Genomic DNA, 16,373 nt, shown 5'->3' with positions numbered 1-16,373 from the left:
ATTATTATAATTGGACATATTATATAGAGAGTATAGAAACGTTTATGTCCGCACATTAGTTTTTGGTGCGCACACACACACACACACACACACACACACACACACACACAGTATAGTACAGTATATTCATATTAAAATCTATAAAGATGTGTTCTGTTGTTCTTGTCTCCGCCTCTAGAGGGCGCGTCAGTGCATTGCGTGGTTTCGTCGCGCGCTGTGTGTCGCAGCTCTGGTGACGTTTTTCCAATCGACTCCAGAAAACTCTCCGCCGCCGCGGCCTAGCGCTCCCGGTCCCTCTTTCCCGTCATTTAATTCACTCATGTCCGTCTGTCTGAATCCAAACCGAGCGGGAGCCGCTGCCGTGTGAGGCGCTGAATACGGGACTCTCGATTTAAGCGGAGTTTTTACCGGAAAAGCTCGCGAAATTACTGTAAACACAGGGAAGGAGCGATGACATCCCGACGGTGAGAAACTAGAAAAACAAACCCAATATTCTCTAAGTTTCGTATTTATTTGACTTCTCTTATCGCTGTAGTGCATCCTGTTTTCATGATAAATCGAACAAATGTTTGTTTCAAGTGTTTTAAGCGTCTAAATTGCAAAACGAGCGTGTTTAATGGAATGGTCAGGCAATTTAATGATTAAAACCTGATGAGCTATTATCTGTCGTCAGGGCATTGAAAGTCATATTTCATATCTGCTGTTGATTGACAGGTCGCATTGTTGATCTGACGACAATTTGTGTTATTGTTGTTAATGTATCTGTCATCTGAATCATAGATAGACAGAGATGCCTGCATAATTCATTGTACATGAACACGAAAGTCAAATTGCATTAGAAACTGTCAAACTGTCAAAGCAAGCATCACTTGACTAAAAGTTATGATTTGTGAATAATGCATTCGTTTTGGCATCACTGTATAGATACACTGCTGACACCAAACATTTGAACGGTAGTGTATGTATATTGTTACAAAAGATTTGTATTTTGAATAAATGCTTTTAACTTTTTAATCATCAAATAATGCTGACAAAAGTATCACAGCTTCCAAAAAATATTAAGCAGCAAAACTGTTTCCAATATTGATATTAATTCAGCATAAAATTAGACTGATTTCTGAAGATCATGTGACACTGAAGACTGGAGGAATGATGCTGAGAATACAGTTTTGATCACAGAAATAAATTACAATGTAAAAGATATTCACAAAGAAAACAGTTATTATAAATTGTAATAATATTTCACAATATCACAGTTTTTTTCTGTATTTTTGGTCAAATAAATGCAGCCTTGATGAGCAAAAGAGACGTCTTTCAAAATCTTACTGATCTCAAACTTTTGAACGGCAGTGTAAATAAGTTGTACATTATATTGCAATGTGTTGTTCCAGTAATGTCTAGGGTTATCATAGATAACTATAACTAAACTTTATCATTTATAATACAGTAAATGTTAACTGAAATAAAAAGAAAACACAAAAGTCATTGTTTCATCTAATTGCCAATGCAACCTTTTTCATTTTAATTTGGTTTAACCTGATTAAACTGAAATAAGAATGAATAAAAACATATTTAAAAAATCAAAACAGAACTAATAAAAAACAACAAAATTACTAAAACTGTAACTAAAATTTAAATAAAGAGAGAAAATAAAAATATGGTTAAAAAAACTACTAAAATATATATTTAAATAAATAATAAAAAACTGTAATGGCATATCAGTGATATTCTCAATATTTAATATGCTAAAAAATTAGTTTATTTTTGAGCTGCATTCCTAGTTTCTGATTCTAAATTATCTTTTTTTCAAATGAAATTTCTGCAGTTACTTTTACGTATGTTTACTGTTTGTTTCCTGGTCAGTAGCTGTTGTGTTTGCTGAGTAAAAAGGGTCCATGCACAGTGCATCAGAATTTGATGTGATGAAGTGTTGATGGTGTTGTGTTTGTTTGTGTCTGTAGCTGGTTCCACCCAAACATCACAGGAGTGGAAGCGGAGAACCTTCTTCTCACTCGTGGTGTGGACGGCAGTTTCTTGGCCCGTCCCAGCAAAAGCAACCCTGGAGACTTTACGCTCTCTGTCAGGTGAGAGGTGATGGAGAAATCAGGATTTAGTGTTAACTAGAAAACATATAGATTATGCATTTGACTACAGTGTAGAAATATCCTGCTAAATTTTAAAGCTAACAAGCTTAAAAAAGTGCACAAAAAGGTGTTTCCAGTAATACAGGATGGCTGTATTGAATTAAAGGATGTAATGTTAATATACTACCAACTTAACTCTTTAAAAAGTACTGATATCCATCATAATAATACAGTAGTTTGTGTGAATGTCAGTGTTTGGTAGCTTAATGTATTCACATTCTGCATGCTTTTCTTCAAGAGACACAGAGGACTTTTGTAAACGAGCTTGATGAGACATTTTAACATTGATAACTCCGTACTAAAGCCATGGAAGCAGGGTTGCACACCGGCAGAACATCTGGCAACCACAAACACCAAAGCTTGTGGAGGCTTGTCTTGAGATAACGCAAGCTAATGAAAATGAAATGTTTCAGGATTAATAACCAGTCTGTTCATGACAGAGCTTTACAGTAAAATTGCATTCTCATTTTCCCACATTATATGGCGAGATAGCTTACAGTTATGTGCTGATATACTGAACTGTCTGCTATTATAAACTGAAGTTTTATGAGCACTGAATTGAAGCTCTTCTCGTCACTAGGCGAAATGGTGCCGTCACCCACATTAAAATCCAAAACACGGGAGACTATTATGACCTGTACGGCGGAGAGAAGTTTGCCACCCTTGCTGAGCTGGTGCAGTATTACATGGAACATCACGGACAGCTGAAAGAGAAAAACGGAGACGTCATTGAGCTCAAATACCCGCTCAACTGTGCCGATCCCACTTCTGAGAGGTAGCTCATTATCCGTCCGTCCTTCCATGCTAGTTGGGTTTTATAGGCCTTTTTATTGCCGTCTGCAACCCAACTCCCTCCTCTGATGTTGTCCTTTATTTTTCTGCAAGGTGGTTTCATGGTCACCTCTCTGGTCGTGAGGCCGAGAAGCTGTTGACAGAGAAGGGCAAGAATGGAAGTTTCCTGGTGAGAGAAAGTCAGAGTCACCCGGGAGATTTTGTGCTGTCTGTACGGACCGGAGACGACAAGACGGACACCAGCGACGGCAAACCCAAAGTCACACACGTCATGATACGCTGCCAGGTTAAGTTCACTTACAGTTTTCACTTGCACGTCAAATTGGTTTTCTTTTTTAAATTAGAGAGAGGTTAGGAGATGGTTAAACAACCAGCTAGTCATTCAGTGAGCTCAAATAATGTACAGTAGAGTTAAAAATAGATATGTTACTTGTTTATTAAATGAAAAGCTGCAACTTTGTGAGTTTTAATACTCTTCAAGTAGTTTTTTCTTACATAAAACATTATAAATAATAATAAAATAAAAACATATACACATTTATTTTTTAATCTATTAGATATTTAGGCAAAAATGCATTCTTGCATGTAGTTTGTGTTACTTAATTGTTGCTCTAGATTGGATTCCTGTTTAAATAGTAGGTTTATTTAAAAGGCTGTTTACCTGTGTCGTGTTATATAAGTGGACTGTAATTTCTATTTTCCTTTTATCAGCATGATCTGAAGTATGATGTTGGTGGTGGGGAGAAATTCGACTCGCTCACAGATCTGGTGGAGCATTACAAGAAAAACCCTATGGTGGAAACGCTTGGGACGGTCTTGCAGCTCAAACAGGTGTGTGATTGACCATTTTATGTAACCATGTATCGAGAAGTGCACTTTTAAATCACAAATGAATACACTTCTGCTCAGAAGATTGGGGTCAGTAAAGAAATGAATGCTTTCAATCAGAAACTATGCATTAAATGGAACCAAAGTGACAGTAAAGGCATTTATAATGCTATGCATATTGATTTCAGATAAATGCTGTTCTTTTGAAGTACCTAAAATCAGAAATGTTTCTTGAGCAGCAAATCAGCATATTAAAATGATTTCTGAAGATCATGTGACACTGAAGACTGGAGTTATGATGCTGAAAATTAATATGAATATGCATGTATTTTTACTGTATTTGATCAAATAAATGCAGCCTTGGTTTACAGAAGAGACTCCAAACTTTTGAACACTAGTGTATATGCACTTAGTACGTTTGACATCCCTAAAACACGTATTTGAGATATGAACTGAATAAGATCTGGCCGTAAGAGTTTTCCAGTGCAGTGTTATGTTTCTTGCAGCCTCTGAACACAACCCGCATCAATGCAGCAGAGATTGAAAGTCGGGTACGAGAGCTCAGCAAGCTGGCCGAGACCACAGATAAGGTCAAGCAGGGATTCTGGGAGGAGTTTGAGGTGAGAGCACACGCCAGATTCAGCTGATCATTTACTGTATTCATTATAAAGCAGGGCTCGACATTAACGCTTGTCTACTTGTCCTACCAGACAAGAAACCTGATCCAAATTTTAATCACAAACAGTAACTAGGGCACCACCGAAACTTTTCTGGTTTTATTACTTTCAGTGTAAACGGTGGCTAATAACGTATAATGCAGTGGTTCCCAACCTTTTTCAACTCGCGGCCCACACAACCAAACACATATGTTTGCGCGGCCCACTTCAAAAAAATTAACTGACCCCGCTATTGTTGGGTTAATAACTTAGTACTCAGAAGCTAGATTTTAAACTATATTTATTGAATAAACTAGGGCTGTGCGATATGAAAAAAAAAAAAAAAAAACTATCGCGATTTTTTTTATCAATTTTGCAATTGTGCTTTTACAGTCATAAATGCATTCAGGATTAATTTTAAACATATTTCCAAAAGAAAACCAATCAGAGCTTTATCAAAAAGTTGTAACATCTCTAGAACAGACATAAGTCAAAATTATCACTATAGTGAAGATGTAAAAAAATGTATAGACTTGTGGCAAAAAAAATAAAATAAAATAAAAATCCTGTATACAGGGACTTTTTTTTCTTTTTTGCCATGCATTGTTCATAGAGCTCATTAATTGTAGCGGTGCCTCAGGTGTTTGCAGTGTGTATACAGTATGTGTATGCGCTCAGCAGTGAGAGCGCATAAATATAACGCGAAAGCACATTAAAATAATTCACGAGTGCGAATCTCTCTTTTCGCACGCAGATTTCCTTTGCTCTGTCACAAAACCAGTCGTGCTTGCTCAGATACATGCTGCTTTGCGAGGAGAGAGTGTGCACACTTAAAACGTGTCTCCTCTCACTTAAACTGCATCCTGTTCACTAACAAATTCACTCTATGCTCATGTGTTAGACATGAATTATTTTCGCACGTTTTTATTTCTAGCCTTTTACCGCAGTGAGAACGCTCTGATCCGTCAACATTGGCTCACAAAAAAGGCGCATCACAGACAGTGTGTGAACCTGGAGTTAGGCATATGCGCACGCTCAAATCGTGATTTTAGGACGTTTTCTTTTAATCGCACAGCCCTAGAATGGACTGGAAATGAACAGAAAATAATTGGCGGCCCACCTGCAGGACCACAGGTTGAAAACCACTGGTATAATGTATTGACAGAATCAATGTCTCATCAGTTGATGCTTGTACACACGGTCTAACTAGCGGAGAAATCAACACTATAAGTGCAACAGCACACAAAGAAACAAACATGAACAAACATACTGCGGTAGAAAAAAATATATAAACATTCTATATAACATATGCAACATCAGACGTCCAGGAGTGATGTTTTCCCGACTTTCAGCTCGATTGAAAATGTGATATTGATTTTATACAACTTTAGTTAAATAAACAAGTAACTGACTTACATTTTAGACACATTATGGATCGTTTCTGCTCCATTTCGCTTACAAAAATAGTTCTAAGCAGAGCCACAGCAGAGCAGTCACGCATCTCTGAGCAACACACAACACACAACAGTCTTTTGTTACCAAATGATTCATTTTTGAACGAGCCATTTATAAAAACGGTTACTTGATTCATTTATTGAATGAATCAGCTGTTTGAACAAATCGGTTGAATCAATGATTCACTCATTTAGACAGTGACTTGCCACCACCTACTGGTGGTTTAATTTTTCCCGACATTTTCATATTTGTACGTCAAAAAGTGAAACATTAATCTAACAACATTATTTATGTATTTGGACCGATGGAGTTTGTTGATACTGATTTAATTTGAATAGTAACAACCATACAGTGTCTTATTAATCTAACTTAATGTATTGATCACATGTAAGAATTCGAAATAAATGGAGACATGTACATTTAATCAGCTAAGGAAAAAAAGTGTAACAGCGATCATTTTAAGGCAAATATAAAAAATATGCTGATTTAAAGTAATACCTGATCGAGCACTGATGAGACTGCTTCAGAATAAATTACATCTGTGCCAAAAAAAACAAACAAACTTTTTATTTTTTAAGTGTCATGTCACAGCTTAATGTGGAGCCCTGTAAAGGCTTGAGTCCTGACAATCATTTTTAATTCTATGTGCACAGACGCTTCAGCAGCAGGAGTGTAAACTGCTCTACAGTCGCAAGGAGGGCCAGCGGCCGGAAAACAAAAACAAGAACAGATACAAGAACATTCTTCCCTGTGAGCAAACCTCATCATCATGCATTAATCACATGCTCCTCATGATCCACCAGTGTCATTAGTGTTATCTCTGTGTCTTCTCCTCAGTCGACCACACACGAGTCGTGCTGACCGATGGAGACGCCAACGAACCGGGCTCTGACTACATCAACGCCAACACCATCATGGTAATAAAGCTGCCTTCAGGTCCTGTCCAAATGATTTCACGTATTTTTTAAATGTAGTAACATGGTTTGTTGTGTTTCCCAGCCTGATATCGAGACTAAAAGCAACAACTCCAAGTTAAAGAGGAGCTACATCGCCACGCAGGGCTGCCTGCAGAACACCATCAGTGACTTCTGGAGGATGGTGTTTCAGGAGAACTCTCGAGTCATTGTCATGACCACGAAGGAAGTGGAACGGGGAAAGGTGAGGGCTTCTTAATGGTTGGACCAGTTACAGACGTTTTCATTCTGGGTCATGGACTGGTTTATATATTGCTAGAAGAAATATCTGAATATGCAAACTTTGACCGTATTTAAGTACATTTGGAATGGTACTAAAGTTATTATTAAACATATTCTTTTGCACTGTCCCAGTTTTAATGCAAGTAGAAAGCAAGTTAGTTCAGATTTTACCTGAAAAGGTTTTAGAATTTTTAATTGTTCATTTTTCAGATGTTAATATATATATTATTACTTGTGTTGTTTGTTTGTTTGTTTAGTTTTTATTGTATTAATGTGATATTTGTCTTTTTGTAATTGAGTTTTTGTCATGAAAAAAGCCTCAGATGCTGACATGGCATTAAATAAGATTATACTACTACTACTACAGTTATTACTGTAGGATGTGATATAATGTATTTTTACAACCTTGAAATTTGTTGCTGAAAATAGAGCTGCATAATTTGGACAATAAAAACTAATTATTTATTTATGATTTATGACGTGATTCTAAAAGAAACTAAAAAAATAAATGTTTTCATGAATTCAAATAAAACCGATGAAAACTGAAATAAAATTAAATAATAAAAAGTATATTTTATTTCATGTAGTAGCCAAGGCAACATTTCTATTTTAATTTAGTAACTTGATTAATTAACAACTAAAACTATAATAAAAATGAAAAGAACTATTTAGACATAAAAAATATAAACAATTGGAATTATAAAATTAAAAACTAATTCAAAATAATAGTAAAAACTATAATATCTTCTAATGTACGCTAAAATAGCTCCAGGTTTGCTGTGCTTGCTGTGTAGGGATGCAACATTTGGCTTTAATTAAATATCAGAATGACTTAATCTTAATAACTAAATAAAAAATATTTACAAAATATAATACAAAAAGAGAAATATTACTATCGTAATGAAACTATTTCACTGTAAAAAAAAAAAAAAATGTATTTAAAAAAAATAATCTATTTTTACAGAACAAATGTAAAATTACAATATTCACAGCTGTCTTTTGCAACCTTTTATTCTCATTGAACATATAGAAAGATGGCTGGTGCATGTTGCATCACTCAGGTTCCTGCAACACACATTTATTCAAATAAATCACAGCCTTTGTGATTTGACAATCACACAAAACCACATCCAGAATTGGATTAATATTTTAGCTCAAGCTGAAATATTCTGAGACGCCCTGTGTGTTTCTTCACAGAGTAAGTGTGTGAAGTATTGGCCTGACGTGTCCGCGCTGAAGGAGTATGGAGCCATGCGTGTGCGCAACGTGAAGGAAACAGTGGCCCACGATTACACCCTGAGAGAGCTGAAGCTGTCAAAGGTTGGACAGGTACGGTAAAACCCCAAATGGTCATGTCACCACGAAACACAGACACAAGTCTTTCTGTAACACCGGGGATCTGGCTGATGTTGTAGGGTAATACTGAGCGTACAGTGTGGCAGTACCATTTCCGTGCCTGGCCTGACCACGGTGTGCCCGGAGACCCTGGCGGCGTGCTGGACTTCCTGGAAGAGGTCAAAATGAAGCAGGAGAGCATAACCGGGGCTGGAGCCATCGTGGTGCACTGCAGGTTATGAGAACACAATCACAAGGTTTCTGTGGGTCCTAAAACAGCCAAATTCACCCTTGCACAAATTAAGGCCTTAAAATGATCTTGAATAAATGCTTAAAGTTCTAAATTCATTGCATTTAAATGTTGCATGCATTTAAATTTTTATGTTTCTTTTTTGCATTATTTTTTTATTTTTGTTTTTTCCTAAAAATATCTAGATAAAAATTTAGATTTAGATAAAAATATCTAAACATCCTCAAATCAAGATGCATGAGATGCAAAAGTTATGAAGTCTCGTTTTCTGGTAAATTTAACAAAATCAAGTGAATTTATACTTTTAAAAAAAAGAACAAATATCTGTCATTGGGGAATAAAAAAACAGATTTTCCCTTTGAAATAATTATATTTTTCTGAGCCCATTGGCAGATATTTGTTAGTTTTAATCATCAACTTAATGCATTTTGATCAGTTTTTCAAGACTTGGAAGCTGCATTTTTAAGCTTTGAAAAGTTGCTAAATAATCATTAGAGAATATATCGATATTACCCCTTCAATATATTCCTTCAGTTTTCTTTACTTGGTCTTAAAGTCATAATTTACCTTTATAAAACCTGCAGAAACCCTGAAAACAAACTTTCATGAATCAACTTTAATGAATCTTAATATTCTTTTAGTAAGGCATTTAGTTTCAGTTTTTTAGTTCATCGTTTAGCAAGTGTGTTCGTTGGTTGTAAACCTGCATTTCTGTCTCTCCTGCAGTGCTGGGATTGGACGAACAGGAACGTTTATCGTGATTGATATTTTAATAGACATCATCAGAGAAAAGGGTAATCTTGTGTTGATCCTCTTTTTGTCCTTTAGTAGGCCCTTCAGGTTAAATCGGGCCACAGTAGCAGATCTGACCTGTCTTGTTGCAGGGGTGGACTGTGATATCGACGTGCCCAAGACTATCCAGATGGTGAGGTCTCAGCGTTCAGGAATGGTACAGACAGAGGCCCAGTATCGCTTCATCTACATGGCTGTGCAGCATTATATTGAGACTCTGCAGCGCCGCATAGAGGAGGAGCAGGTGTGTGCAAGTGACTCTCATATTCATAGAAGAAATCGGGACATTTCACTCCATTGATAGTGTAGATTTACAGGTAATTTTGCTGTGCTTGTTTATAGGGGTGCACAATTTGGCATATTTCGAATTAGATTTTAAATCAAAAAGACTGTGAAATAATAATAATAATAATAATATATATTATTTTCATTATTATTATTACTATTAGCACATAAAAATATTTACAAAATGATACATTACTATTCCACTGTTTGAATTTTTTTTAAGCATTTAAGAAATAAAAAAAATAATGCACATACTGTATAATATAAAGTAATAATAATGTTTTTTTAACCAAACAACAATAAAATGACAGTGCTAATATTTAGGTTTATTTATTTTTAAATATTAAACCATAGAGCTTTTACTGTGGCAGAAAGAAGGTAAACAAAACAATATATACAATTTAAATGAGATATTTCTATTGTAGTGATACTATTCCACTGTTAAAAATATATATGAAAAAATTTAAATATAATAATTAAAAAAAACATCATTTTACAGAACAACAGTACAATTATGATTGTAATATTTAGGCTGTCCTCATTTATTCATTTTCAAACATTAAACCATAGAGCTTTTACTTTGGCTGAAAAATGCAGGGAGAAGCTTAACAGATTTATAAATAAAGGAGCAAAATAGTGTCGATTTGCAGTGTTGCCAGCATTAATTAATCTCAAGGACTTTTTGTTTTAATTAAAAAAAGAGCTCCATGTTTGATGTGGTTATTTGTAGGGATGCACAGTTTGGCTTATATTTGAATGTGATTTATAAAGAGAGGAGCAGAATGGTGTAGATCTGCAGTGTTGCCAGCATGAATGTATCTCATGGTCTGTTTCTTTCAGAAAAGTAAAATTAAAGGACGTGAGTACACCAACATCAAATACTCTCTGTCTGACCTGACTGGAGGAGACCAGAGCCCTCTGCCACCGTGCACACCCACACCGACCTGTGTCGAGTGAGAACATGCATGCATTTACACACAATCTCTCTAGAGAGGAAGCACTGGAGAAATGAATGGCAAATTAAGACAAACAACTTTTTTTTCTCTCTCTGTTTTGTTTGAGTTTGATAAAATTATATTTCCGATTTGGAATAAGCACCAGCTTTCAAATTCAGTATAATACTGAAGCTGCGATACACTTTACTACTATATCGTGATGTATTTCTGAGTGAAATTACTATCAAATAAGAAAAAAAAATGAGCTTGATTTGACTCTTCAGTTTTTGAGTGGATTGTGAAAAGTGAGCGTTGCGTAACGGAATAAAAAGATTTGGTCGAATGTTTTGGATTAGGTTTTCTGACATGTTATTTAAATATAAAGATTATGCATTATCAAATTTAAATATGCAGTCATTTGCATACATTTCCGGAACCGAAATCTGAACACTTGAAAAAGTCAGGTGCAAAATACTTCAATTTGGTGACACATTTTATGGATTTCTGTTTTTTTCTACTCTATAAATTTGACCATACCCAACAGGCTTTAGTTAAATAAATCAGGCAAATGTTATATGAACAACCCCTTCTGTAAAAACCCTCAGAATTTAGGCAAAGTTGTTGTTGGTGTATGCTAAATCTATAAATGCAAACAGATAAAATGTAATAAACTGTTAATAGTGCATTTATCTATTTTCTATTTATTTATCAATTTCTTTTTGGAAATGCACAGATGAATTGAATACAAGAAGACCAGTAACATGCATTAAGAAAAATAGGGTCAGTTTTAATTTCATGCCAGCTATAAGCTGGAATCTTGTGCCATGAAGTCTGGTTAAGATGTAAATGCATGTGTTTTCAGTATGAGAGACGACAGCTCTCGAGTCTATGAGAACGTGGCTTTAATGCAACAGCAGAAGAGTCACAGATGAGATGAGATGAGATTGCAGCACTATCCAAAATCACAGGTATGACGGCTCACTCTTCACCCCAACACATAACAGTATGTTCAGTCCCAGATTCAACACTTTCTTTAGTATTCTGACACATTTACATTTGTTTAGAGTCCTGGTCCCTTCTGAAAATAAACGTATTAACTGTCTTTAAAACCAGGAGAAGAATTTCCTAGTTAATGTTATCTCATTGGACTGGAAACTTACTGATTTTTGTATTTATTGTAGGATTTTTCATTTCTCAGACAGAAATGACCAAACTACAAAATTGCTTGAAATATCTTGTTAGAATATATAACTAGCAAATCTTTTTTTATTGTTTTCTTTCAATAAGTACAGTTTTTGTACTTTTGTATTGTTTTGTGATCATTGATCTGAGCACATGCACCTGGTGAACATGACCAAAGTTATTCCCAAATAATGTTTGTTTTTTACTCAAACAAGTGCATAAGCTCAGATCAATGAGGCCTACAATCAATACATTTTTAAAAGGAAGTTAAACCTGTGCTAATTGACAGAAAATAAGTTCACGAAGGTCGATCAATGTCAAGATTTTGTGAATAAAGAGCATAATAAGAGATTTACAAGCAATCTTTAAAAGGCTGGTCATTTCTGAAAAGGGACACCAAATTAAGGTCAGGTATTTTCAGCACAGCACAAGGGTCAAAATACTAGCATTTTCATCTCTCTTGAGTCATTTCTGCTTGGGTTTTATAGAATTGATGTTGCTTGTAGATGAATATTTACAATATTAACTCTTTCCTCGCCATGGACAAGTTATCCCGTCTTTTAGAAGACGACGCTTCCCCTCCAAAGCTTCCCCTTACGACTTTTGGCATTTTCACTGTTATACACTGGGGGGCACTATTACATATCTCCTAAATAAAAAACACACCTGAACAGGACAGAGAAACTAGCAATCTCTTATGTAAACAGATGCATAATACAAATAATGTGATCATCAGCAATAGACCGCATATAAACAAAAACTACATAATGTTACGGAGTAAAATGATGATCCAGGAAGTGGTATATGTCTGTGCAAGCTTTGGAGGTGTTGATTTAAAGAGATTTACTGGATTTATGCTTTTATAATCGTATTCAATATTATCCAGATGTAGTTTTTGATAAAAATTTGATTTTCTCACCTTTTTGCTGAAAATTATATATTTTTATGAAACCTACCTATATTCGTGTTGATTAAAACAAATAATAATAATGCTTCAATCTAGAATAAAACGAGTAAAGTAAAAGAAGAGGCTTTGATTTTTCTTTTGGTGTATTGCTTATTCAAATATGCATACAGCAAAATATACTGTAGGCCATTAAATTTGATTGAAAATCATCGCTGGCGGTGCCTGGCAAGTAAAAAAAAAAAATGCTGGCGGGGAAAGAGTTAACTCTGCAGGTTTCCAAAAAATTGCCTTTGTAACACCTTGTGCTGAAACGTTGAGGTCTTTAAATATGCTTTCAGTGTTTGTTATGGTTAGTTTCAGTCAACTAATGACTTTTTTTAATCCCTGACAGGAACTGTTTTTGTTGTTGCCAGATGCTCCTGAACACTTGAGAAGTGATCTTGACTGAACTGAGAGACGAAAAAAAAAAAAATGGGAAAAAAAAAATCCAGAGACTGGTCCACACGAGCTCAGAGACGTGTGGATGGAGTTGAATTGCATTTCTCCTTCCAGCTACGTAGCCTTTTAACCCCACACTGTGACGATCATGAAAGCCTTACACAGAATAAACCCAAAACAGCCCCTTTGCAAAATCATGTTTTTTTTGGGTGTGGAGTTTCTGAAATTGATTCGTCTCTGTGGGAAAAGCTTACGCTCTTTCATCATTGTTTTTTTGTTTTTTTTTCATTGCTTTTTTTTTTAAAGAAAGCAAGAATGCTGTCTGGAACACTTAAGTGTGATATTCAAACAGAAAATGGACAGTAGCATCACATACCCCTGTACTAAAATAATTGAGAACAGAAGAGAAGCAGAAGGAATGAGGTGAATCCTTTTCCACCGCAAAAGTTTGTACATTTTATATTGAGTAAAAAAGGCCTGTTTGTGCCATTCGTGTGCTAGTGCTGAATTCAGATCATCCTCTGCCTTTAGTTTAAGCCTAGCGTCCTTAAAACTTTGCACCAGACGGCAGGAGATCTTCAGCACACCCTTGGTTTGCCTTTTCATCCCCACCGAGAGCGACGTCCTGACTTCTTCATGGGACAAAACGTCCTCATTTGTTTGTTACTGAATTATTGCTCCGCTTCATCAGGTCACCCAGCAGCTGCTTTAGCTCGACTGCGAAATGTTTCTTACTTTTTTTTTATGATTTTACTGTCTTTAAAAAAAAAATGAATAAAATAAAATAATTTTTAAGAGTGACTGCACATTCATAGCCTTGTTGATTTCTGGCTTGTAAAGAGCTGTGGATGTAATTATGGATTTTAAAGTGTTATTCGGACCCTCTATGATGGACAAATAATTTTTTCCCAGGTCACATGTTTTCAATTTCTCACAATGCTATTTTTTTGGCTTTTCTAGGTTTTGCTGGCTTTGCTAAACCAAGCTTTTGTTGTGTTCGGCATCAGCAGTATTTCATAATTCGTTTAACATTTTCACAAGTGCTTCTTCCTTCATAACCATGGGTTCTTTGTTCACAGACTTAAGTGTCTTATGGTCACGGTTATGTTTGTGTAATCTGGCCTTGTCTTTCTTGCTTTCTTCACCTTAAACGTTGATTCCTTACATATTTGTAACACAGAAGTCGGAGGTGATGTGCTCGGGCCCGCCATGTATCCGGCGTACTGTAGTGTGTTTATCGAGCGTGTTTGTATCTTGAAGATACTGCTGTTTGTTTGCTTCTTTTTCAAGTCCGGTCTTCTGTTTCTGCCATGCTTTTGGTTTCTCGTGAACATCACACACGTCTGTGTGTGTCGTTGACCAATTATCTTCCTTTACTTTCTTTTGAAACCAACACAAAATGTCACGGCCCTCTTTGATACACGGAATGCATTACAGTCCAAAGCAACTAATGTGAATTTTTGTCATCGTGAAGAGAACGAAACGGTTGTGGAACTCAATGCAAACTATATTTTTTAAACTTGTATATTGTACATGAATATCTTGTAGAGGAGAATGTACTTACTAAACATGTAATTGCCATTAAGATATACTGTATGTTTAACCCAGCAGCATTTCTTCTCGTGCCAGACGGTGAGCCTTACAGAAGCTAATAGGGTTGATCGTGTTGTTCGCCTAGCAATGCAATTAACCGACATGAACTCCTTGATAACAATAAAAAAGAAGCTCACATCTTCATACTCGAGTCCTGTTTATTTACAGTAAGCTGTATGATTTATTTTTGATGGATGCATGGATGAATGTAAAGGAGCAGTTTACTTAAAAATGAACATTTGCAAAAAATATATATGAGTTTGTTTCTAGATAGATAGATATCTACATAGATGCTCTGCAGTGAATGGGTGCCGTCAGAATGAGAGTCCAAACATCTGATAAAAACATCACAATAATCCTCAAGTTTATAACATCACACATAATCTGACGGCACCCATTCACTACGTCACATAATATGACGGCACCCATTCACTGCAGAGGATCCACTGGTGAGCAAGTGATGCAGTGCTACATTTTTCCAAACCTGATGAAGAAACAAACTCACCTACATCTTAAATAGTTTAAGGGGCAAGTAAATTTACAGCAAATTTTCATTTTTGGGTGAACTATTCCTTAATGTTGCATATAAGAATGATATTTTAGGTGAACATCAGATTTTGTTTTTCTTCCTCTGAGATCTGGGAACGTCGCTCCAGTTTTTGGGAACGATCATAACAGGTAATGTTCTGCAAAACAATATTACTTTTGTGATGTAGACATTACACAGCCTCTTTCATTTAATGTCATAAAATGGTAAAAAGCAATGGGCCGAAGCTAATAGATGTATTTGTGCTGGACTCTGTTTTGTTGTTGTGCAGCTGTTTCACTGCAGGGATGTGAACTAAACTCTGAAGACTGACAAGTAAGTAGTGAAATATAAGTGAATATATATATTATATTATATATATATATATATACAGTACAGACCAAAAGTTTGGACACACCTTCTCATTCAAAGAGTTTTCTTTATTTTCATGACTATGAAAATTGTAGAGTCACACTGAAGGCATCAAGGGTTATTTGAGCAAGAAGGAGAGTGATGGGGTGCTGTGCCAGATGACCTGGCCTCCACAGTCACCGGACCTGAACCCAATCGAGATGGTTTAGGAGTGAGCTGGACCACAGACAGAAGGCAAAAGGCCCAACAAGTGCTAAGCATCTCTCGGGGAACTCCTTCAAGACTGTTGAAGACCATTTCAGGTGACTAACTCTTGAAGCTCATCAAGAGAATGCCAAGAGTGTGCAAAGCAGTAATCAAAGCAAAAGATGGCTACTTTGAAGAACCTACAATATGACATATTTTCAGTTGTTTCACACTTTTTTGTTATGTATATAATTCCATATATAATTCATAGTTTTGATGCCTTCAGTGTGAATCTACAATTTTTATAGTAATGAAAATAAAGAAAACTCTTTGAATGAGAAGGTGTGTCCAAACGTTTGGTCTGTACTGTATATATATATATATCTGTCTTATTTTAATTCTATTTATAAACCATTATAGTATTTGTTAATATTTTAAATTAGCTTCTATTTTATATTTCTTATTATATTTCTATTTTCCGTTTTCATTTTAATTAGTAAA

General features: G+C 35.6%; 1 protein-coding gene across 1 annotated transcript; it reads left to right on the top strand.

The window, feature by feature from the left end:
* The first annotated feature begins 175 nt into the window (after positions 1-175).
* ptpn11a (protein tyrosine phosphatase non-receptor type 11a) lies at positions 176-14,932 on the top strand. The gene is made up of 16 exons (XM_052607582.1): positions 176-464; positions 1,962-2,084; positions 2,725-2,919; positions 3,030-3,222; positions 3,648-3,767; positions 4,271-4,384; positions 6,529-6,625; positions 6,713-6,792; positions 6,875-7,033; positions 8,269-8,400; positions 8,487-8,641; positions 9,383-9,450; positions 9,541-9,692; positions 10,574-10,686; positions 11,531-11,636; positions 13,149-14,932. The coding sequence occupies exons 1-15, from the start codon at positions 451-453 to the stop codon at positions 11,598-11,600; spliced, it is 1,785 nt and encodes a 594-aa protein (XP_052463542.1). The 5' UTR covers positions 176-450; the 3' UTR covers positions 11,601-11,636; positions 13,149-14,932.
* The last annotated feature ends 1,441 nt before the right edge of the window (positions 14,933-16,373 follow it).

The sequence above is a fragment of the Carassius gibelio genome, chromosome A10 (assembly GCF_023724105.1).
Source record: "Carassius gibelio isolate Cgi1373 ecotype wild population from Czech Republic chromosome A10, carGib1.2-hapl.c, whole genome shotgun sequence".
Taxonomy (NCBI): Eukaryota; Metazoa; Chordata; class Actinopteri; order Cypriniformes; family Cyprinidae; genus Carassius; species Carassius gibelio.
Note: the sequence above shows the minus strand (reverse complement) of the source record. Positions and strands in the feature narration are given on the sequence as shown.